The 26,082-nt window shown below is 33.1% G+C and overlaps 1 protein-coding gene across 5 annotated transcripts in view; it reads right to left on the minus strand.

Moving 5' to 3' along the window:
• The window catches only part of PDS5B (PDS5 cohesin associated factor B), a 164,771-nt gene that overhangs the window by 71,719 nt on the left and 66,970 nt on the right, over positions 1-26,082 (minus strand). For all 5 annotated transcript variants that reach the window (XM_019651446.1, XM_019651450.1, XM_019651448.1 and 2 more), the window contains exons 8-15: positions 23,094-23,234; positions 20,763-20,878; positions 18,303-18,397; positions 12,979-13,124; positions 10,223-10,374; positions 8,868-8,981; positions 2,944-3,025; positions 645-693 (exon numbers count right to left, since the gene is read on the minus strand). In XM_019651446.1, coding sequence (XP_019506991.1) covers positions 645-693; positions 2,944-3,025; positions 8,868-8,981; positions 10,223-10,374; positions 12,979-13,124; positions 18,303-18,397; positions 20,763-20,878; positions 23,094-23,234 — 895 coding nt within the window. The remainder of the gene's footprint in view (positions 1-644; positions 694-2,943; positions 3,026-8,867; positions 8,982-10,222; positions 10,375-12,978; positions 13,125-18,302; positions 18,398-20,762; positions 20,879-23,093; positions 23,235-26,082) is intronic.

Below are 26,082 nucleotides of genomic sequence, written 5' to 3' on the forward strand. Positions count from 1 at the left end.
GGAAGCTCAGTAGACGCATTCATCCAGGTGTTCCTCATTTTCCCTCTATCCCTCTGCCATCACAGTCATCTCTGAGGTGAGAGAAAAAGCAAATCCCCAGCAGAAACAGCTGCTCTCTCTAAACAAAGGAAGTGTACCGCACAATTCTTTTGTATTTACTGTTAAATGTAATTATTAGGTAACACTGTATCTGAAATCACTGAAAGCAAATTAGCATTTTTTTCAAAGAAGCTTTTTTGTAATTATTAGGTATATACTTCACTCTAAATTTTGGGTCAAAATGAAAGTAGCTTCAGATAGATTCACATCAAAGCAAGCCACACCGGAGCACAAATTCAGTTTTAACATAAGCTTATGTAATGAATTGAATTAATTCTCAAAAATAAATGTATGTAAATCCTTCACCATCTCTTGCTTATATCAACACACAAAAGAAAAATTCTGTGTAGTGTGCAAAGTAAATGAAACTCAGAAAAAAAGGAAAGTTAAGGCTAAGTTGTCTGTTAAAAAGATCAATCAAAACACATTTTAATCTTTTCCTATATTATCAAAGCCTATAATGAAATTCTATGAAAAACTTTAAATTATCAGAGAAATATTTCAACTAAACCTTAAATTTTACATAAAATATTTGAAATACTTACTTGTAATAACCATCACTTTTGAAAATATGGCCTTGACACTGGCATCTGTCTGTAAATCACACACAAAAAATGGAACATTAAAACTTCCTAACAATGATCTTCATTATACTCTTCAGAAAATTGGACAAGCATAACCTAGAAATGCCCCAGTCCTATGCCCTTACCATCACTGTATGCCCTTTCTTTAGCTATGTTTAAGCACCAGGAGAATTCAATGAAAGGTAGGAGTGAACTCATACACTCCACCGTAGTCACCTCTTCCCTCACCCTGTTATGGCAGCCTCCAGAAAAAATCCTAGACCGCTGCACCAACCTTTAAATTAGGAAGATATTTTATTTTTATTACTAAAAGAACAAGGCAACTTAGAATAGGAACAAAATAACCTGGAAATGTTGGTTGTCAAGTTTTTAGCTTTATCTCAAAAAAACAGAAAAAGGTGACAATAAGTGTACGATTCTTACTGAATCAAGGTATTCCTAAAATTTTTAAGCCTGAGGATTGTCATGAAGATTATTCATGACTATTGCATAGTCATGAAGATTATGGGGAAGAATTTGATTAAAGACAATTTAAAAATATGCCACTGACATTACAATTTTTTTCAAGAGTGCTAGTCATTTGTTCCATCAGAGTAGTATCATTTCAGTGAATGAATGTATTCATCACACTGTTACTTGTAATACATTGCAAAGTCACATGTATAAAAGATGTTTCTAAGAGTGCTAGTCATTTGTTCCATCAGGTTAGTGTTATTTAAAAAAAAATGTTATTCAGCAACTCTGTAAAATACAGAGCTAGAAAAACATTGAGGTGATGAACACAAATCAAATAAATAAACAAATCAACAAACATGCCATCCCTACTAAGGGGAGGCTGCTAAGAGGCAGTGAGCGACAAAGCGTAATAGACTATAAGGGTTAACTCCCAAATATTTGGAATTTAAAGTGTTTGAATAGATGTGGCTAAAAACATAAGACTTCTGTTGTTCAATTTGGGAGAAAAGAGATGGTGCTGGGCTTCCAAGAAGTCAGTCCACATGGAAAAGAAGCGGCATCAACAAAAGTACAATATTGAAAATTACAGTCACTTTAAGTGACACTCAGCACATCAATTTAGTTATTAATAAAGCAGAAGGAATACATTGCTGAGCTAAGTAAGAATAAAAACTATCTTAATCAGACTGAAAAAAGAAGGCAAAAAACAAACAAACATACTGATTATTAAGTATCTATGAGTCTTTCTGGTAAAATGGGAGGAAATATAAACACCCAAAAGTTAAACACAGTTTTGTATTTTTTTCTAACTTTAGGTCTGCTGTAATTCTTGGTATAAAATGAATATTAAGTAATTCCTGCATTTATAGTAAGAGGGTCACTATAAACCACTCAAAACAACCAGTCTAAGCTCACTGGTTTTTAGGGCAAATGGGGCCAATTTACACCTAAGAAAACTGGAATTGTCTTCTTTCAGATGAAACAACTCTGCTCTATTGACCTCTGCCCTATGAATATGAGGTGGGGGGTGGAGGGAGGGAGGAAGAATGGGGTGGGGGCGGGGCATGGAGAGTTTCCACTATGGATTGAAAAAGAAATGAATAGTAAAACTATATTGTGTTCCCTGGATGCAATTTAAAATGACTGGTGCATTGCTTTTTAGATAAATTATACTTTTTACAGGCTTAAATATACCATTCTAGGGGCAAAATACCATATTCTAGGGGCAAAAAAACCTAGAAATCATTCCAAATGTCCAAAAATTAAAATATGATATATCAAGTAGATGAACACCACCATTAAATTATAATTATGAAGACCAAATAGGACATTAAAATAACCCTAATATTAATTTTAAGTAAAAATGTCAAGATATTTAACTCTAATACATGGTATCAAAACTTTCTAAAATAATAAAGCTATACAAAGATGATGGGAGCATATCAGTGCAGCAAGATAAAAGTATATGCTATGGTCTACGCTTTCAATGATGCTGACTTATAGTTTTGAGTTTTTTTTTTTTTTAAGCTACAAAAAAAATCCTTAATTTTGAGTACACAGAAGCACATTCTCTTTTCTGTTGGGTATCACCTTTTGCAGATATACAGGAAATTTCAATTTTCCCATGCAATAAGTTTCTTTTAAAAAACTTCAGTGTTCTAAGTTAGAGATCCTGAGTTCTAGAGTTAGAACCGTTCTCCAAACAAATAGTGGTTTAACATATAGCAACAATGGTAAAGAAGAACCTAAGTAGATGTTTTATAGAACTTAACATTAAAGGAAAAGTTCTTTTAATTTAACTTACTTTGGGTTGCTTAATAAGGTCAAGCAAATCCTTTACTTGGTGTCGGAGCAGATTTTGACATTTCCACATTTCATTCAATGCTCTGTAAAACACAAAACACATAATAACAAAGAACAGAACTTCTTCCAGAATATTCTAATTATATTACTTAAAAAAAAAAAGTTCAAATTACAAAAGGAGTTGCCATAGATGAGGTAAAATTCACAGGACTAAGCAACTGATGATGTATGGAGGGAAAGAGGGCTGAGTGAAATGCAACGGATAACAACATTTGAGGATATAATTGTATCAAAAGAAAGGGATCAGTGGTGGTAGTTTCTTCTTTTGTACAAAAATAGGGAAGATCTATTATTAACTAAAATATGTTTGTAGGTTAGGGCACAGAAATTAACTGCAGAGATGATAAACTTGGGAAATAAAGGAATACTTGATGGGTAAGGTCTTGTATTAGGCAGGATGAAAAGGAATCAAAGACATAAACAGAAGAGCATAGGGATACTTTTTCCAAAAACAAATAGTATATGTATAATTTTATATAATACATATTATATTTATCATATTATATATAACATTTCATACAGTATATATGTTATATACTTATATATTATATGTTTATATATGTAAATGAATATTCTTTTAATATAGGAAAATTTTTGATGTCCTCTTCATACTTTTGTTCTCAGGCAGAAATTTAAATCTAAAAGAAGCTATACAGGTACTTCAGGAAATATATGTAAACCACAGAAAGCAGTTAATACTAATGAAATGTTAAGTTACAGAATATCAGAACCACACACTTTAAAATTTAGAAAGAAAATTTTCCAAAGCCAAGTAATACTTTTCATTATTTGGTTTTCAATTATCTACACTTCTATTAACCTCCATTATCACACATATGAACCACTGCCATAAAACAGTAATAGAGAAGCACATATAATCACCCTTTTTCTTTTGATAGATAAGACAACTATAAATCGCTATTTTCTTTCTCCACACAGTATGTCGTAAAAATGCCCTTGAATTTTTTGAAGATAAATTAATTTGAATTTGGATACTTACAACCCTTTATAGTAGTCATTTCAAAATGGTACTGGCAAAGCAACAGTATTCGAGCCATTTTTCATCTTAGAAGTTAAATTTAAAATAGCCATACTTTAATGTTTCCAAGTTACTAAAATTCCATACAAAGTTAAATTGGAATACTTTAAGAACGCAAACTTTAAAAAGAAAAATGGCCATATTCAGAGGACTGTAAAAATCTAACAGCTAAGTAAAAGTTATGTAATTAAAATATTAATTTTCGAAGAAACAAGTAATCTCGCTGTGAAATAATTCTGAGTTCCAAAGTTTGTGAACGCGCTCTGTCTTCTCATACACCTTATCATTACTTACAACTTCTGAAAGGTCAGAATTCTGAAGCTTGCCTTCACTTAAAATAAAGCGGAAGTTATTTTACTTATTTTAGTGATTAAAGATGAAGTCTCACATAATTCTAAAGCTCATTACAAACTATTATTGCTATAGCTTAAATAAAAAAGTGATCATCACTGACTAAAAATTTGTATTCTAACATAATGAGGGGGGGGGCATATTCTCAATAATTTTAATAAAATTATATTAAGCAGCAAAGACAATTTATTATTCTGTCTTTGCCTTTCTAAATAGTCCTTCTTAAAGAAAAAAAGTTATATCAGTAGAAGCACTATCACTACAATAGGTAAATATCCATTTATTTAATATTAACTTGAATTCCAGTTCTGTCATTAAATAAATGTAAAAATCTGGTTAGAGCCTGGATCCTCTCACACATGCTATCTGACATTTTAAGTAGACAACTAACTAGTTCCCTCACTAGGGCTTCTCCATGTTTGCACCAACTACAAGAAAATGAGATATCATTAGGTAGCAGTCAGAAATGTGTCCTTCTGCTCCCAGTTGGCCAAATGCCCATCAAATTCAGTAGTACAAAACTGTCTAGGTGAAAGCCTGCCCAACGAAGGTTACAACCAGGACACCGGATGCTGCTATTCACTCTCATCCTTAGCAGTTGTTTTGGGAACTTGGGGGAGGTGGAGATACACATCATGAACAGAGAGGACTCAAGCCTCCCTCTATTCTTTTTCAGTAATCAACATTTCTATTGGGTTGTCGGAAAAGTCATGATGTATTTTTTCTGTTTTTCGTTGCAAAAACGCGTCATGACTTCTCCAACAACCCAAAAGTTAACTTAGGGGCTTATTCAAAAGCTGCTACACATCAAAAGTCTAAAATATATGAAGTATTTTGTCTTTCCCAAAAGAACGTGGTTAAAGAATAAAATATATGCCTCTTTCAGCAAATAAGAATCCTTATCAAACAAGTTCCCACCAGGCACTTGCCTGCCAAGCAGCTATTGTTAAGCCCCTTTCAAACTAATGAGAGGTCACAAATTCAAATCACTTCTGGGCTAGAATGGTAACATGAGTGAAGTAAGACAGGTGTTCCAATACTGAGTGATGAGGACTGTGGGGAAATTGGAAATGTTAATGAAAAGATCAATATTATTAGTATTCAGGAAAATGAAAAAAGATGACATAAAACCTGATACCTAAAAATTTCTCAAAAAATAAGGTGTCTGATAATGTTTAGGAGGCTGTAGAAACTTAAAAACCACTGGCTGAAGTATAAATTAGTATAATCATACTGGATACCAGCTTACACTTTGACATTAGTTTGTAATGCTGAACATGTACATGCTCAGCAATTCCACTCCTAACTATGTATCAGTGATGCTAAACACTGGTTGCCCATTAAAACCTCCACAAATGCTTCCCCAAAAAAACCAATGCCCAGACTACACTCTAGACAAATTAAACGAGGCTCTCTGAAGGTGAGATTCAGGTGTCAGTATTGTTTAAACTCCTTCAAGTGATTCAAATATGTAGCCAAATTTGAGAATCATTCATAACCAAAACTTAGAGAAGCCCTTGCATATTTAGTAAATTGAAAAAAAGGTCATAGTAGCATTATTTGTATTAGTAAAAAAAATAGAAACAACACAAATTCTTTCAATTGACTCAAACTTCCAATGTCAAGATAACAAAATAAACTTGAGGCATACTGACATAATCCGATACTACCATTAAAATGAATGAATGACCCACAAGCTATATATTATGGATGAATCTTGGGAACACAAGAGAGCGGGTGGGGGGGGGGGGGGGGGGAAGGGGATCACAGAAGATTATATCCACTTTCATAAAGTTCATTTCCATTTTCATAAAGTTCAAGACAAGCAAAAGTAAATAATATATTATTGAGGGATACACACATACAGATATATGTGTATACATATGATAAAATTATTTTTTTAAAGAAAATGAGAAACAAAATTAAGGGTGCTAGTTTCCTCTGGAAGGTAGAATAAGGGAGAAGAGTTAACAGGTTCTAGATTCACAGATATTCTTATTTTCTTACTATGCTTTGAAACTCCTATGTGATTTCTTTGTGTGAATTAAGTATTTCATAATAATAAATGTAAAGACTTTTGGAGAAGACAATCACAGATAAATATAAAGTTAACTATGTAACAAATCTTGATAAGTATTAGACTTTGAGTTGGTCGGTTAACTCCAAAAAGTTGGTTAAAATAAAACATCATTTTAAAAATGAAATATATATATAAGTACTTTAACTTGAAACAGATAAATGTCCATTACTCACCAACCATTTTTTTAGAACACACTGGTCCACAGATTGGAATTTACTTTCATTTTTTCTGTGGTATTATTTTTCAGTGTATCTCTTGTGATTAGCATTTTTACTTTTTAATTCAATCAAATATACTTGTTTTTAAGTGATGATATCTAACATTTAGTTTTATAACTGCTATTTATATGCTGTGTTTTCTATTTATAATTTCCTTTCCATTTCTCATATTAAAATTTTCATTAATTCTTTTTAGCTCCTGTAGATTTGGAAACTCTGTATTCCAATTTTATTCTTTTATGGGTGGCTCAATTTTTAATACCCACACTCATTAATGGTCTACTAATCAACATGTCTGTCCTCACTCTTACATAATAAAAGAGCCAGAGGAACACTTTACCTGCCATTTTACATGTTTATTATCTGACAGGATCCACCTAGTATTCAAATTCTTTTCATAAAGGTATAGTACTAGCCAATCAGAACACCTGTCAGTAGAACAAGGTCCTGGAGGCCCTCCTGCTCTGCCCAGGAAAAGGGCAGCGGAGCGGGGTGGTGGTGGTGGCGATCCCAGAGACTTTTAAGAAAGCTCACAGACTGTTGCAGTGGTGTGTGCTGGCTAAGTATCAGCCTATATGCTAACCTACTTTTTAATCCACACCCTCAGCCCTTGAAAAGAAAACTTCATTATCAGTATTGTTTTTATAGGCATTGATTACTTAGATCTGCAGGTGTTTGAAAACTTTGTTGCTTCTTGCATCCTATTCCCTCCTTCTATAGTTAATTTCCTTTTTCACCAAAAGATATTATTATTCTTTAGTAATTTTTTCAAGTAGGATCTTTGAGTGGTGAGCTCTCATTTTTTGCATAAAAGTGTCTGTATTTCATTTTTACTCCCGAATGACAGTTAAACTGAATCGAGAAGTCTAGATTGACTGTGATTTTAAATTGGATATATATCATATACGATCAACTCTAAGAGGCCATCAATTGCATCACAAAGAATGCATTCCAATTCCAGAGATGTTATCATATGAAAATTTTACGTTTTAAAATAAATTTAGTAGTAACATATTTTACCACATGCAGTGGAAAAAGAATGCGCTTTGGAACCAGGCAGAACTGAGTTCAAAGCCTGGCTTTGTCTCTTATTACTTCATGGCTTTGTGCATGGTAACTGACCTCTGTGGGACTCAGTTCATGATATGTAAAACAAGAAAAATATCACTATATTCGGGTTTGGCAGCTTTTCCTATAAAAGGTGAGACAGTAAATATTTTAAGCTTTGTGGGCCATACAGTCCCTGTTGAAAGTACTCAGTTCTGCTGTTGTAGCCCCAAAGCAGTCATAGATTATACATATTCCTGTGCCTGATGGGGTGTCAAGAAATGTACATTTCTCCCCTCTACAACCTTTTCCTCAACATTTCTATGAAAGATATAAATAGCACATACAATAATTTCCATGGGGAAGTGAAGCCAAAGTCCTATTAGCAGCAGCAGGAATGAAAATTATATACAGCTTCTCAAACTTCCAATTTTTGAACATTTAGTCTCCAACAGTTGTAACTGCATTTGCTGAACTACTAAGGATCTACATTTTCTAAAACCTAGAGCAAATCAATCTCTAGGCCTCGACTTCCTAACCTTTAGTATGATCCAATTAGCAGTGTCTTTTCCACGTCCAAAGTACCAATTCCCCACAAAAGAACCCAGAAGTATTTTTTTGAATAAAAATGATCATAAAAATATTAATATATCTGTGCTTACCCTCGTGCCAAACTATAACATTATGCTGAACTAGGTAGCACAAAAATACATACTCCACCATATACCATAATGCAAATAGATCAGTATCAGGTGGAAATAAGGTAGTATTTTCACAATATGGACCTTTTTAATGCCTTAAGGAAAACACAAACAAAAGACTCCCCCCGCTCCCCCAAAAAAGGTACATCGATATTTGTTAAGACAACAATGTGAAAATCTGGAGAAAAATCAAATCCTAGAAGGTTCCATGCCAATTATCTCTATTTTTAAATTGCTTACAAAAATCCTTGTTAATCTCATGTTGATAGCAGTACTTTTTGAAAAAAACAGCCATGTATTTTATTGTGCCTGACCATTTAACCAATGTTTACATTACATAAATTGCTAACATTTAAAAATAGTTTTTTTTCCCATAAAATCCAGTATACTACAAAATATGGAAAGAACAGTTTGACATTTGAAACATACTTCACAGCATTTAAATCCAGTGTGGCATACAAGTAATACAAGCACTTCATCCGTTCCGTAGTTTCCAAATTATGGGGAACCATGTACTGAGCAAAGATCCTCTCAACAAGCAATCTACAAAGGAACACAGAGAAAGGACTGTATTGATGTTTTAAATGTATGTATTCAATTTGTATATAAAATTCCAAAACAAATAAAGAACACATATAAAAGAAATTTCTGCTTTCTGAGTGAAGATGGGAGTTTCAATCAAAGATTTGTTTCTATAAGAACAGGGGCCAAAAAAGAATTTAGCTGGATGTACTGGAAATAGCCCTATAATCAGCTAAGACAGCTACTTCTGTGTGACCTTTGGCAAGTTATATATCAAGGACTCAATTTCCTTATCTGAATAATAAAGGGTTATAAAAAACTATACCAGGTCCTTTAAAGTGACAAATTCTAAATATCTGTTATACTCGCGTAAGTTAAAATTATGCAGAAATGTGTAAGATTCTTTGAGTTTTTATAGTAATCATGATGAAAAGAGTCTGGGTTTAAAGTATAAAAAAGTGCTATCAAATCATAATGCAAATCTCTGTGCACTGATACTGCACACTCAAAGTCTAAAAAAACTTCAACTGTATAAAAATGATAACTACTATTGTCTTAGATAATGTTAACCTAAGATACTCAGTTTTCTTACCTCTTAAAATTGTAAGATGGCCTATTGGTTCTTAATTTTCTCATTCTGACCTGTTATAGGCAAGATCATTTGGATCCCACTAACAATCTGTCAAACCAATTCAGACTATAAGCAGGATTTACAGGTCTATTAACTATTCAGTGGTTAGGATACATACAAAGCTCTAATCTTACACTGGAATAAAAAAATACAAAGATTATATTCAGTTGTGTTTTTATACAAACTTATAAACTGTTTTTTGCTCTGAGTAGGAATTGTTTTTATTTTAAATGTCTAAAGGGTTTATCTGAATCTTATTTGAAAAAAATTTTATTTGAAAAAAAATAATTGTGATCCTTATAACACAATTACCTATAAAACAAAATTTAAATTATAATACCACACATTTCTACTTTTCAATAATATATGAAAATGAACATAAAAGCTGTAGCCATTCCTAAAGTTATACATACATTACTGCTTCATTTGTTGCTTTGGTGGGAAGAAAATTAGTCACTACCTACCTTTAACTTGCAGTTAAAACTGAGGAAGGAGTTTAAAGTTATAAATAGTTTGCCTAAAACAACAGATCAACAACAGCTATAAAACACCAAAACACCAAATATATATATATATATATATATTTTTTTTTTTAACACCAAATATTTTATATATAGTGCCCTTAACTTACCGATCATCAATACTATTTTGATAATATATATGTAACAGTTTGTCTTTGATCCATGAAATCTGTTTTGCAGCATCTTTTCCAGCTGCTGATTGTAAAGCATATTTCTTATAAATTTGGGCAAGTCCCATCATGGCTTCTTTTCGCACTCTCCACTTAAAATAAAAACAAAAATGTTTTCGTATAATTTAAAAATGTTTCCATTATATTAATTCAAGGAAGTCTAGTTTTCTATTTTTAATTTACACAATATATTTTCATCAAAACTAAGTTACTGGGTATCAATTTATAAGGACTAGATAAAAAAACACAACTATCATTTTAATAGATTACGTAAAATACAGATATATCAACACGTATAAAGAATTTTAATGCTTTCATATCTTAAAACATCACCTACCCCTAAAAACAAACGTCAATCACAAGCTACATAAAGTCACTTGAATTGGTAAGGGAAAGCATGCTACAAAATTTTAAAAAGGCAAAGACAGAGTTAACTGTATAAATTGTGACTTATCCTTTATAATTTTTTTCCAAATTATGGTGTATATTAAGCATATTTATATTAAAGGTATATATGATATTGGCTTTATCAAATGCTGAACGTAAAGACACATCAGTGTTTCATTCTGTATATCTGGGAATCAGTTCAAGTATAAGAGGAAAATATTCAACTATTTATTAAAATAAATATGCACTTGCTATAGTGTATCTAACACGGCTTATTTATTTTGGAATGAGTTCATTCTTTAATTTTACATACACTACAATCAGTAGGATGTTAGTAATGTTTAGAATTTCATAAATCTACTCAGATTATTCCTTTTTCCTTATTTCTCTTTACTTTGCAGTCTGTCATTCATAGCAATATTCTTCCCTTCGTTTTTCTTTTAATTAATTACAGTAAGTTAAGAATAGCCCTATCCAGGGCCGGCTGAGTGGCTCAGCTGGTTAAGAGTTAGCTTAAGAGTGCGATTCTGAGCAAGAGCAACAGGGCCGCTAGTTCGATTCCCACATGGCCCAGTGACGCTGCGCCTGAGAAGAGCTGCTGCTGAACTGCCAAGAGGTGGTAGTGTGGCTCAGCTGGTGAGAGCACGTTCTCTTAACAACAAGACTGCCTGTTCGATGGTGGGCTACCCACGCCTGCAACTAAGACTTAAGCTGAACTGCCACCTCCCGATGGCTCAGTGGATAGAGCATGCGCTCTTAACAAGGCTGCCAGTTCGACTCCCACATGGGATGGTGGCTATGCCCACCAGCAACAAAGATGGAACTCGGCACCTTGAGCTGAGCTGCTGACTGGATGGCTCAGTGGACAGAGTGGGCGCTCTTAACAACAAGGCTGCTGGTTCGACTCCCGCATGGGATGGTGGCTACACCCACCCGCAACTAAGATTGAACACAGCACCTTGAGCTTAGAGGCCACGAGCTGCCGATGGGCAGCCAGATGGTGACTGGCGCCCTCCACAACTAAGATTGAACAACAACAACCTGGCTGGTCCTCCTCCCCAATTCCCCAACACTGTTCCCCTCTCCCAATTCCCCAATTGAAAAAAAAAAAAAAGAAAAATAACCTTATCCATCCAACACATACATACATACTGAAATAAAAGACTTCAGAAGCCTCACTCATAAAATTTTATCTCTAATTCCCTATCTTATCTCTAATTCCCCAAACTGCTGTTTTAAGGAAAATTTGAAGATAGAGTGTATTCTAATACTGCCACAACTATAAATATATTCAAATATTTTTTGGTATTCACTTATCCTTTTCCTTCTTTATGCCTTTTGGCCTTTTCGTTGTTTAATACCTCAAGGAATAGTCAATAAAAACAAGATTAAATTTATCAGCTAAAGTAAGTTGCTCTGAATACCGATAGGTTTAGAGGGAAAACCATGCAATTCCTGCCCATCTATTTTGCACCCACAAGCAGCATTATCAGAGAGAATAAAAATGATGGAGATAGCATAATCAACCTTATAAGCAACTATTAAAATGCTGTATTTACCTAATCAAAGTTATTTACAGCTACCAATAGGCCCCCACTTTCTTTGCTAATTAACCCAAAAAAACATCAAAGATTTTCATCTTTCACCAAAATGACTCTTAAGTGTAAGTCCATAAACCCACCATGAAGGCAAAGGGGGTGGGGGCTGGGAGGCGAATGAACTTCCACTGAAACCCTGACTGCGTCCTAATCCATCCCAGGCGATGTGGGATATGAATGTAACAAGCCAGGTCCTCTCTTCAGAAGCCACTGGTTAATGAGTAGAGCTAGTGGACACTCATTCAAGAAGGAAGGTTGGGGTCACAGAACATATGCTAGAAGCATGTTGGGTTTAGCTTTGCCAAGCTGAAGACATCTTTTCTTTTCCTATTTCATAGAAATTATAATACAACCAGCTGCTAGAGGATACCCAAATCAAAGAAAAAGAAAAGAGAGCCAATAATATGAGAGAAGCTGTGTCAGAGGTCCTTTACAAAAGTCACTTATTAATACTAGTGTAAAGCTGAACATCTGAGTACTCTACCACTGAAGTCCATCTCGTTTTTAGGATGAGAACAAATAATCTTAATAAAGAAAAGCTAATTAAATATGTTACCAAAAGTAATACCTTTTCATAAAAATTATTTTAAACATTAAAATGCCCTCCCCAAAGGGCTAATTACATTTAAATCCCAACATTTTCAAAAGAAATACTATTGAACTTCAAGTATTCAAAATGAAAACTTACTAATAATTATTACTCCTACTTACCCGTTTATCTAATGTTCTCTCTCTCACAAAATTAAGCAAGTGATCGTTCACCAGAAGAATATCCTTTTTAGCAGCTGTAACTATAGACACAATAACATCATGTCTAATAGCTTCCTCTGGGTCATGTGATCTCACTTTAAGATACTCTGAAAGACAAAATTTTATTTTATTAAAATGGAACTTTAACTATTAAAATATTTTTAAAACTTGCATAAGACGACCTTTCAAAATAAACCATAACAAAAACAAAGCCTAAGTAGAAGGTTCAATGATTCAAGAAAATTAGGAGCAGGGGAGGGAGAAAGTGAGAGAGGAAAAAGGTCAGTCCTTCCACGAAAACACAGTAGTTTGTTTACATGCCACTGAGCAGTAAAACACCCCCTTTGGGGGGCCAGATAGTTAAGGAGTTCCCAGCCTCGTTAATTAAACACACTATAAATGTATCAAGAAATATATCAACATTAAATGTTTCACCTCTGTTTTTTGTTTAAATGGTTAAAATATTCAAGTCAAGTGGTTTACTGGGAAAGGCTATGGAGTATTCCAGTTTCTATTCCGTAACTCGGGAAACCTCGAGTGAGGTTGTTGAGACAAAAAAAGTAAGATGCTAGTCACCAAAAAATAGGATTACAGGAAAGACCACAGGCAACTGCATTTAACTGAACTAACAAGGGCCAAAGGGAATACAGAAGAAATGAAACATTTTACCATTATGACTGCCTAGAGAAGTATCTTAAAGTAAAAAACACGGGAATTCAGATCTAGCATGGGGAATGCTGAAAGAAAAATTAACAATCTTCAGTAATAACATATTAGCCTAATGGAAGAGGCCCCACAACTGAATATAAATTAAAAAAATAAAATATTCAGCTTTTTATAAGAAGACCAGTAAGATACAATTTTGTTGTTTGGATTTGGAGTAATAAATACAGCCAAGCCTATACACAACAAACCGTACTTATGATTGTGAATGAATTTACTTCTCTATAAAACAATTTAACCAATAATTATAATTTAAGCACCCATAAAACCCCTACTCAGGTCTTAAGCCCCGTCCACCATGAGCATTCTCTACTAACAGGAACTATTCCAAAAAATGAGAAAGACCATATGGTTGCTAAAAAACTTCTGAACAGAAAGGTTATTTTACCTAACTCAGTAAAGAAAGTTATTTTTAGTAGTGATTTCAAATGGAGTATGTTAAATATATATCAAGTTCATTTCCCCAGCAAGATAAATATAGGAGTTTTATCTTTCACTGTACTTGTTTTGAATGCAATATATATTATTTAGGTAGCACTAAAAAGAAAAAAAAATGACACAAAATTTTAAGATGAATCCCAATTTCCGTGAAACAAATCATTCATATTAAACAGGTATACACAAGAACTATTAACTTATATTTACGTGCAGTGGAAAAGAAAACAGAGGAGAAGAAAGAAATCCTCAACAGTTACTTAGCATGAGAAATAATACTCTTCGCGATATGGCTATGTCCCTCAAACTTGGCTGACGTCACAAGGATGAATCTCACAAACACAGTGTCTAGAAAACACATAAGATAAATGTGTGTGTGTCACACATATTTATTTCAGTTCACTCCTGAAATCCTACAAAAATGTTTTTTAAATGGGACAAGTAATAAGAGACCATAGCAAAGAGAGTATCAACAAAATTTTGGCAGATGGATGACTGGTAAATGACAGAGAAAAAAGGAAAAGGATGAAATCCAAAAGGGGAAGAAAATAATAAGCTCAATTCCATAGTAGAAGAATCCTGAAACTGGTTGGAAATTCAAGGCATGTAGCTTTGAGAAAGGCAGAGGTAAAAACTGCAGCTGAAAACCTGAGTTGAAAATTTGCATAAAGAGAAGTCAGACCCCTGGATTTTTCAGAGCTTTTAGCCAACTACAAAAATTAAAATGTGCTCAGAGGATGAAGGCTAGAAAATCATAGAACATATATGTTTCATAAAAAATGAAACTATATATAGCCAGCCCTTCATATACACTGGTTTCACATCTATGAATTCAACTAACCACCAATTGAACATATTTGAAAAAAAAAATGTTATATTGTTCATGGCATGTACTGTACAGTCAGGTCTATAATGGCTGCTTCTGTACCGAACATGTACCGTTTTGTTTTTCATGTTATTATTCCCTAAACAATACAGTGTAACAACTACTTGCACAGAATTTACATTATATTAGGTATTATAATCTTGAGATGACTTTAAAGTATAAGGGAGAATTTGTGTAGCATATATTTGCACATATGTTTATATGCAAATACTAACCATTTTATATAAGGGACTCGAGCATCCTCAGATTTTGGTACCCATAGGGTAGGGATGGGAATAACCCCCGGCAGATACCGGGGGACGACTGTACTGCCTTTTGTTAAAGCAAACTTCCAAATAATCATAAGGACTAAAAAGATTATTGGTGAAATAATTCACATCTAAAGTACATTTTAAGTAGCTATTAACAAAATCAAAACATCTATCAATTATTGAGCCAATAAATTTTGTTTTAAGTTCTAACTGTAAAAAAAGCTTAAGTTTTTTATACTTTAAAGGAGATCCTGAATAGAGAACTATTACAAAGAAAAACAAGAAAAATAACGAACAAGACAATTAAAAAAAAAGATGGGCTTAAATTTATACACTTCATAAAAGAAAATAATGTATCAATATGCACATAAAATGATGTTGAATCTCATTAATCATCAGGAAAATGAAAATTAATACCACAACAGAACAGCAAGACCCATGAGAATGGCTAAAATAAAAAAGATTGACAATACAAAATGTTGGCAAGGACACTGAACAACTGGAACTCTCAAACATTTCTGGTGCAAGCAGAAAATAGTACAACTACTATGGAGCACTTAGTCATTTCTTATCAAGTTAAACATGTATTAATCCCATGGCCAGCAATTTCACTCCTAAGTAGTTCCAAAAGGAATAAAAATATAAATTCACAGAAACACTTGTACAAGAATACTCACAGCAATCTTAGTCATAATAGTCCCAAATTGAAAACAACTCAGATATCCATTAAAAAAAAGTGTATTCATAACAATGGAATATGATTCAATAATAAAAAAGAACCAAGTAAAACTACAGAAGTCTCAAAGACACTAGAGCAGTGGTTCTCAACCTTACTAATGCCGTGACCCCTTAATACAGTTCCTCATGTTATGGTGACCCCCAACCATAAAATTATTTTCGTTGCTACTCTATAACTGTAATTTTGCTACTGTTATGAATCATAATGTAAGTATCTTTTTGTTTTCCAATGGTCTTAAGCGACCCCTGTGAAAGGGTCATTCGACCCCCAAAGGGGTCACGACCCACAGGTTGAGAACCGCTGCAGAGCAACTAAACTTTTAAACTCCTGATAGCATACTCTCTGGAGAATCTGTGTAGTTGAAGAGGAAGTATATAAACTAAAGGTTTTCCACGGAATAACCCACCCTAATGGCCCTAGAGTGAAGGTCAGAGTCGACAATCCCACCGGTACACTCAGGGCTTCCTGAAGACCTTTTTATTTAGTCCCCACTCTTCATTATGAGCAAAAAGCCAAGGATTGTCAAGCACTTAAGGAATGACTCTAACATGGCAAACAGAGGGAAAGCAAATGAAAAGTGGGGAAAACAAGTTAGCCGCAACAGATATTTTGTAAGGAAAAAGTTCTCCAAAACACTATCATTAATTTTCTCAGAGAATATTGCATCAGTAACACAAGGATGCCACAGTAAAAGGAGTATCGAGAGATAAAGAGCAGGAGGAAGAGAAAAAGGAGACAGACACACAGTTGCAGGCGTGCAGGCACTCAGCACGTGTGCATAAGGAAAGGAGGCGGGGAGGGAAAAAGGAGGATGTAAGAGGAGGAAGAATGGACTGTCTTAAGATCTATGCTGTAAAGCAGAAGCTCACAGCAAGCAGTCCACATTCAGATGTGAGGAGGCAGATAAGAGGGTTCCAAGAAGGATATCTTCCCCCCAAATTGGATGAACTGATAACATACCTACTGTGTACATCTGACTGATAGGAATTCAACAAAACCTGAAAGTATTACGATGACAAACGGTTGTTAAAATGTTACAGAAGACTATATTTTATGATTTTCTTTATCAGAAGAAACTCGGAAGGAAGTAGTAAGCACCAACTGTGAGCAAACACTATAAAAAGGGGAGCAAAAAATGTAGTATAAGTTGGTAAAGTTTAAAAGAGTAAATAATCAAGTAATAACAAACAATAATGTGGAAAATGAGAAGAGTGTTCAGAGTTTCAGTTTTCAAGGGTCCTTGACTGCTCAAAAAGAAGCTGGAGAGTTCTGATTAACTTCAGGCTTCATTAATCAATTATGCAGTGAAAGCACCAAAGAGAATTTTAACCTCCAAGCCCATGGAGAAAAAAAGGGAAAAATGAGAACAAGAAATTAAATCAATCAAGCAGGAAAAAAACAGCAAAGAAAAAGCATGGAAAATAGAAAACACAAAATAAGAAGTACAAATATGTTCAACAACATCAAATTCCAATGACATTTCAATAAAATTTTTAAAACACATGACAATAGTATAAATTCATGTGGCACAGACAGAAAACCATGAACAGGATGCATACCAAATTGAATAGCGTAGTTACCCTCTACAGAAGTGGGAAGGAGAATAGTTTGTGAGAGGCATTTCAATAATCTCTACAATTTACCTTCTTTTTAAAAATCTCTTAAGCAAATACAGCAAATTGCTAACATTTCTGAGGAAGACAGAGTAGCTGTTACATTCACATGTTTTCTGAACTATTTTATAATTTTTAAAATTTAATAGCACAGCAATAGTCAAATATGTGATATTCTCTTTACTACAAAAATACAAAATTCTGAACTGCCTTATAATTATACAGATTTCAGAAAACTTGCCTCCATTTTAGCATGGGTAGTCTACAATTTAATGACTCTCACCTAAGTTCTCAAAATACTGAAGAACATTAAAGTCTTATAATCTATTCAGTCAAGACCTATTCAAATCCAAATGCCTGAAATATTTTTAGAGTTGTCCTTAACTGAGAAACTAATGTTCTCTCTGAGAACATCAACATTCTACAGGTGTTTCTAGCGTAAGCAGGCACTAGAAGGTAAAAATTCTGGCTGCAGAGAGTAACTTCCATCATGATGATGAATGAACTGAAACAAGACTGCCTATCACAATAGCAAAAAAAGGTGCAGTGGTGTGTTTTTTTTTTTGTCCCATATGAAAAACTTTTTTTTTTTTCAACAAAAAGCACCTAGAATATTTGCTGCTGTGGTTATAGGGTACCTGTTAAGTCCTTTGCTAAATCAGGATGGTTCATGAGACAGTGGCTAGCAAATTTCACACATTCCAGGCGTATTGGTACGTGGATATCATTAAACCTGATAAAATATAAAGGCACAGAGATATTTAAAATCAGAGGAAGAGGTAAGTGCTTAATCAGCACTCAACGGTTTTTTATTTCTCTAATTAAAAGAATAAAAATTTTGAAGGATAATTCAGTAGGCTATTTTAACAAAATGTTTGATATACTATATATGTATAAATGTTTTAGACCCTCTGTATTAAACTAGGACAATCTCCTGGGAGACCTACGTACTTTTAAGGAGCATGTTTAAACAATACACATTTGGCTTAAATACAAAAATTAAAATGACAAAATTTTTCCTATAAATATTATACTTTCAAATGTGTTTATTTATGCAAGTATATACACAGTTCATAGATACATTATATAAATCCCATTGTGTTGAAAAGAAAACCTCCCTTCAAAGAATTCTTTCTTCAATATAGAGCATTCACAAATGTGTGGTTGGTCTTACACTAACCTCCATGTTATTTTACATGACTCTAAAATTGTGCCCAAATTAGTCCTACCCAGTTAACTATCACAATTATTACATGTCCACTATTATGAAAACCAATTTTTACATGGAAATGTAAATACCTTAGTACGTGTCTCTAAAAAAATTAAAACTCTGGTTGGTATGTCATTTAATTATCTTTCAATTTTATATTTTCACTCCATCTCTTTTTTTCCCCTTATAATTTACTTGGTGAAGCTACTGTTTGGTGTTTGTGTATGTAGTGTCTTCCCACAGTGAAGATTTTGCTAATTGTATCATTCTTATGTCAATTAACAGGGTCCCCTCGCTCCTAAATCCTGTAAATTAGCAGTCAGATCTGGAGGCCTCATCATATTAGAAGGCACTGCATTCCTCTGTCAAGGAGGCATTGATGTTTAGTTGTCTCCAAACCACTGATCTTCAAAGCCTATATATATTAGTTCATTATGAACTATGGAACAGTGATTAAAAAAAAAATCCAAACAACTTTTTAAGTAATAAGTACATTAAAGTGAAGTGAGAATTTTCCACTCAATAGTTTCAGATGTCTTAATTCTATAACATCAAAGGAACCAAACCTTGTGTTGCCCAATACCTAACAAACAAATTTAGCATTATTAAAGGAGAAAAAAAGAAGTCTTCAAATAAGCACCTAATTACTCATGAGAGCTTATTACTAGAAAAAAAGGTGTTCTATGAAGTACACTAAAAATACAATTCTAAAAAGGAAATACTACAAAGTAACAGAAAGGTGACAGAAAATTTGGGAGTTTTCCTCCAAAAACGTATAGTTTGGGAAATCCAAGTTCTGATTTAAAGATATACTGAATGCCTATAAGTAAAAATTGTATTTTTGTTTTAACACATTCAGTAAAATGGATTTTAAATTGAGTTGCATAATTTAATCATAGTTATAAAATATTTTACATTACTACCCCAAGAACTTTGCATTGTATTTAAGAGACAAAAGTTAAGAAACAAAATTCAAAATGACAAGGGCTAACATATATTAGTTTATCACAACTTGTTAAATGTTATTGAATTTCAAACAGATAAATCAGATTAACAATTTAGCACTTAACAAGCACTTATAAAGGCTTGTATCCTTATTAAAAGAGATTTAATGTATCATAATTCATTGCCAGTTCTGGTATTAAGATGGAAAGAAAAGTGATGACTTAATTATCTAAATACAAAGAAAATAGAGTAAATCTTTAAATCCTATTTATTTATTAATGATTTAATTGCATTGTTTGTTATGAGGATAATTTGAAAGGAGAAAAAAAAAATCTCCCTTTATCCTTAGGGTCAATGTAGGTTTCAGCCAGGGCACCTGAAGTGGTTTTAACATACAAAGTCAAGATACCTTCAGAAACATAAAAATAAATAAATACACTCAAAATTTTGTAACCAATTTTAGGAGGTTTATGGATCATTAAAAGCACAGAAGGAACCCAGATTATCATTCTTTAAATGAGAAATGGAGGAAGGAGACTAGGAGGAGGAACGTACATAATCATTTATTTATTCATCCTGTGGATGCCCTTACAATACATATCTCCAAATATTCTAATTAAATATATATTTTGTGTGTGTGTGGAGAGGTTTTCTCTCAGTGATGTATTTTCAGTTGGAATTAATCACTGTTATGTAACAATACGTTTTAATTTCATTATTAGAATACTTTCTGAAATAGCTTTTTAAATGTATCATCTTTTAAAATTACCGAGGACAAAGATAAAAAGGAAAAGAAAATTGTAAATATGGCTAACACTATCATCACTCAAAATTCTAAACCACAAAGCTTCATTTTTATGATTTCAGGGACAGCTGTGTTTTAAAATAATATAAGTAGATATAAACATACATGACTTTTACAAAGGACACCAAAATCATATACCTGCCCAAGTAACACTGCCAAAGTGGTTTGTTTTGAGAAGCCAATTCTGAATCCTTGGCCCCAAACATTTTTGCCAGTAGTTTAACAACTTGCAGGCGTTCCTCATTATCATTGCTCTAAAACAAAACACAACCACAGGTTTAAAATCATGACATAGATATCTTCAGAATAATTTTTCCCATGATCTCCCTTATCTTCCAATTCCATGGAACAACTTACATAAACTCTACATGAAATATTAGATATAAAAATGCTCAGTATACTTTACACAAAATTAAATGTTATCTTAAATGCTCTATCATCACAAATTACATTAAAGCAGTACTCCCTGCTTGAAAATATATCTCAAAGTCTGATTAAATGTTAGAAGTTCCCTCCAACAAATGAGCCTTATTTGCATTCAGAGCCAAATTCAAAAACTAACTCAAATCAAACGTACTTAGGACTCTTGAAAAACTATTTGTGGTTTTTAAGAACAGATACTGATAGAGGTCAGGCCTACAGTAAACAGAATTTCACGTGACTTTTCTGGCTAAGCTCTTTGTAGAAATAAGTATGTGCTGAAGTTTCCCAACAGGACAGTCAGATCACATACATGTACATATACCAGATTCAAAATGGAGTTCAATAACATGATGAAGCCCTGCACACGCAAAACCGAAAATTTTTGCCTTCATATACTACATTGTGGGTACCCTGGGGATCAGAACTCAATTTTACTATTGATTTTGGCACCTCCCACAGATGACACAATGCTTAATGAGCCAGCCACTATACTAGAACTGAACATAAAATATGGCGAATGGAATATCAAACAGCAGTGATATTGAAGGTGCTATGAACAGTATTGCCAATTTTCCTTTTATTTTAAACCAGTGCCTCATCCTAACATTAGGAGCCCCCATAACATGACCTAATTCATCTCTATTATCTCTCTCATTATTCTTCTAAAAACCATAAGTACTTTTCAACCCTGGCTGCACATTAGAATGACCTCTGGAACTTCAAAAACTACAAAACAGAGATACACACAAAACTAACAAACAAAAAACAACTGATGTCTGGACGCTATGCCAGAAATTCTGATCAACTGGTCTGGTTTAATGCCTGGACATCTGCTTATTTATTAAGGCTCCACAGGTGAAAAGCCTAACATGCAGTCAGGGATGATTTAAATTTCCTTTATGCTCCCATCCAACTGTAATTCTTTGTGTTGCACAAATTCACCCAGCACCTTCCTACCTCTGTATGCTTCTGGATGATGTTTCCTTTGCTTCAATTGTATGCTCTTTGTATCTTTTATGACATTTACAATATCAGGCCTCTTATTAGATTTGGATTATTTTTTCCTTTTCCTCCCATGGAATCTAACTAGATGTTAAATTTGCTGAATGCAGGGACGATAATTCTTTATTTTACTCAAAATTCCTTATAGTATTTAATATTTTTATTAGAGAAAATCAGACCAACAAATAATGAAAGGTGTGCCTTTAATTAATTAATCATCAAAATTGTTAACTACAGAAAAAAAGGGGGGTGGGGACAGGGAGGGAGGTGAATCAAATGGCCCCCTTGAGAAACATATCTAAAATATACCCCAGAATAAAACAAGGATTATTACACTACAGTACCAATGTATTGTTTATTTTGTTGTTTTGAAAAGAGACAAATCAAAATTTTTAGAAACAAGAAATACAACACAGAAATAATTTAAGAACTTTTCTGGGTGGTACACTGGGGTTCATCAAAGACTATTAATTACAACCAGCGTTATTCATCTTCCTGTAATAATTTGAAAGAGAAAGGAATATCCCCCAAATTTATAAGTGAAACTCAATTTTATGGCACAATTTAATGTCAAGGCAAAGAACATGCCTCTAGAAGATTCCAGTGAATTATGTGAAAAGCAAAGAAACTTTCAACATAGCTAAGTATAAAATAACATGCACAAAGGGAAAATATTTCATCTTATATGGATAATAGACCCTAAACTATTTTTACGGTCCAATCCAAGGGTCTTGGCAACCACTATAAACTGTGCCTTGAAAACGTAAGTTTAATGTATAACTATGACTTCAAAAGTAAGTCACACCTAGAATTTACCTGGATAACATTTTGAGAAAAATACCACCCTGCTAACCATTAATTAAGCAGCTACTATCTGCTAGGAACCATGGTAAGCATTGGAGGTACACAAATACGTAAATAAATAACAGTAACATACCACCCCATCTGTAATATTCAGATAAAACCACTATAAGAATTAAAAGCCACAATGAATGCTCTTTGCTAATTTAGTTGACAGAAGCATATTATTTTTAGAATACTTACCTTTAATTTAAATTCAAGCTGGGGTAAAACTGAGAGCAGCAAATGACTATCAATATTATAGAGCTCCAAAATTAAGTCAAAGACATGCTCTGACAAATCGCTGATAGATGTTTTCCCAAGCATCAAAACCTGATTAAAAAACTTTTAAGAAAATTTATCATTAACAGAAAGATCATAGATAAAATCAACTTTCTCAAATCTTAATTATTATTCAAATTCATTATTTTCCACAAAGTCTAACTAGGCATATCAAAACGTTTTCTAACAGTAGGTGGAAAATCACTACAGGGTACATGAAAAGAAAAAATATGGACCTCACCTTGCACATAATAAAAAATAGGTACCTTGTACTGACTCACTAATTATGTATCAGTAAACGCCCAACTACCTATCACACTTTATTCCCCATTACGATACTTACCATAGTTTATCCCATATTAGTGATTTCTGTACACGTTTTAATTTCTCTACTAGATAAATTTAAGGGCAAGGGGTCACATCTTGTTCACCTTACCATGTACAGGAGACAACAGCATGAAAGATAAAGCCATACACCTTCACAATAGGAGCCACTTCCATTTTTAAAATATGTAATTTTATATTTATCATGCAAATCAACTTCTTTCTAATCTTTTACTTCCTTCTTATATATTCTGACAATCATTGTGTAATAAACATGAGGTTTATAGCACTAATTAAAATCCAATTAAAAGCACACACAAACACAAGAAAAATTGAAATTTGAACAGTTTTTTTTTTCTTTAAGCAGCCAGCTCTAACTAGTTTCAACATTCAGATCACAATACTAATGAAACTGGTAAAGACACATGACATAATGGTTAAGTTCCTTTCCAAATACATAAAAATTAACCCAGATATTCTCACATATTCTCAATAGTATCTTCTGTCACCTTGAAGAAGGAGTTGAAGATTCTTTACACCACTTAAGCTGCCTCTTTTCTGTCTCTTCTCTGTGACAGTAACACACAACTTAGTTTAATCAGGTTTTCTATATATTAAGTACAAAGCCAAAAACTTCACATTTCTGTGTCTCTTCTGCTTATTTTTAATTCTCAGGTTGTTCTTAAATACTAGTTTCTTAGGTTTCCACTAGCCATGCAAAAGGGAAAAGAACAAATTCTGTTTTACTATTCTTTTTTTATTGGTTTTAAAAATAACTTGTTTGTCCTCCTTGTTTATCAATTCTGTGGAAAAAGAATTATGACATCAAAGGTTAAATTCTGATTTAGGTTGAAAATAAAGTGGCTTTGTTGTTTCCATTCAACAATTTTCTCCTGTTTAAAAATTGTAAATCTACCTTTCCTTAACAGAAAAGCAATAATCCTTTACAATATGGCCAGCCATCTTGGTGATCAAACTGTCCTCTTAGTCTATCAGTGTGGGAAAAACTCATTTGAAAAAGAAAGTGAAAAAAAAAATAATTTCCCAGATTAACTTCTTACAAATTCCATCAATACATTTATTTAAAAACTGTAATCTCCATAAAGGTAAAGACCAAGTCAGTCTTCTCCACTGTATAATAACAGCCTAGCACAATGCCTGACACAGAGCAGGTTAGTGATACATATTTGGTAAATGAATAAATAATACGGAACAGGTACTATGACACAGATATAAACAATCCATGCCCTACATGAGGGCTTACAATTTATTGGGTTGTCGGAAAAGTCATGATGCATTTTTGCAACAAAAACGAGAAAAAATACGTCATTACTTTTCCGACAACCCAATAGTAGAGATGGATATAGATTTGATTAAAGTATGTACTTCCTTCCAACAAAGATGAATCTTTCATTTGCAAATGGGTAACTAATATTCACACTACAAATTATTTTGTAAAAACTGCCTCCTAATGAAGGGTGTATAAGTAAGCTAATACTTATAAAGGTTGGTAATAAACTACCTTAGATTTAAGCAGTCAATTTGAACTACAAAAGAGTTTTCACATTAAATAACATTCTCTACCACTAAACCAAGCATTATTAACCCCAATTTACAGATGCAAAAAGTGAGGATAAGCAACATTAAGCAATTTTAACCAAATTTTACCTATATCAAGATACATTTTTTCAGCACAATGAAATAATTTTGTGCCATCTCTTAAAACACGTAATTAAAATTATCTGGTCAAAAATAATAACATTGCCAAGAAGTGATCCATGCGGGACATTTTTTGAAATGTTAATACATAATTTTTGTTCTTGATACATAACAAACTTTTAAAAAATACATATACTTTTTAGTATTCGGGGTTGTCAAGTTACAACAACTTCTATTTTAAAAAATAATCTACAACGCCACAGTGATTTCTTAAATCCTATATATGTAAGAATTACTATCTATAAATAACAAACTTGAATGTGTCTGTACATAAGAATGAAAAAGACACAAGTAAAGAAGAAACAGAAGTGGGGTTATTATTACCTCAGTATTCTACCTCTATTTTTCCTAATTCTCTACTAGGAAGATAAATGAATAATGGCTATTACATGTACAAGTCCAAAAGGCTGAGGATGATTTTTAACATTGCACTCCTTTTATCCTACTAGAAGACAATTAAGTTCACTAGAAAGTATTTTACACGGATAAAATTAAGAAGACTTGTAAGTAAATAAAGGAGAAAAAAACACAGCAATTAATAACTTCTTAGCTAACCCTCAAATAAGGTAAGGGATAAGAAAAAAAGGAGAAAGAAGAAATAATGGGCATAGTAGTGGGAATAAATATTCAATTGAAAGTATGCTCAGACCATTCTACTAATCCTGTGCCTCCTGCGCCACAGCTTCTGATACATGGGGGGAGAAGGACAAGGAGGTTCTATGTCTGTAGGTAAGAACTAAGAGCAGGAAATTAACAAAATGTGTAAGTGATAGGAAAATGTTTTTACCTTGATTTAGCTGGGATTACTGCAAGTCCTTCCTTTGTCCTTTTATCTTTAACTTTTATTATAAATATTTTCAAACATAAA

Source organism: Hipposideros armiger, unplaced genomic scaffold (genome assembly GCF_001890085.2).
Source record: "Hipposideros armiger isolate ML-2016 unplaced genomic scaffold, ASM189008v1 scaffold_160, whole genome shotgun sequence".
In the NCBI taxonomy this organism is placed as follows: Eukaryota; Metazoa; Chordata; class Mammalia; order Chiroptera; family Hipposideridae; genus Hipposideros; species Hipposideros armiger.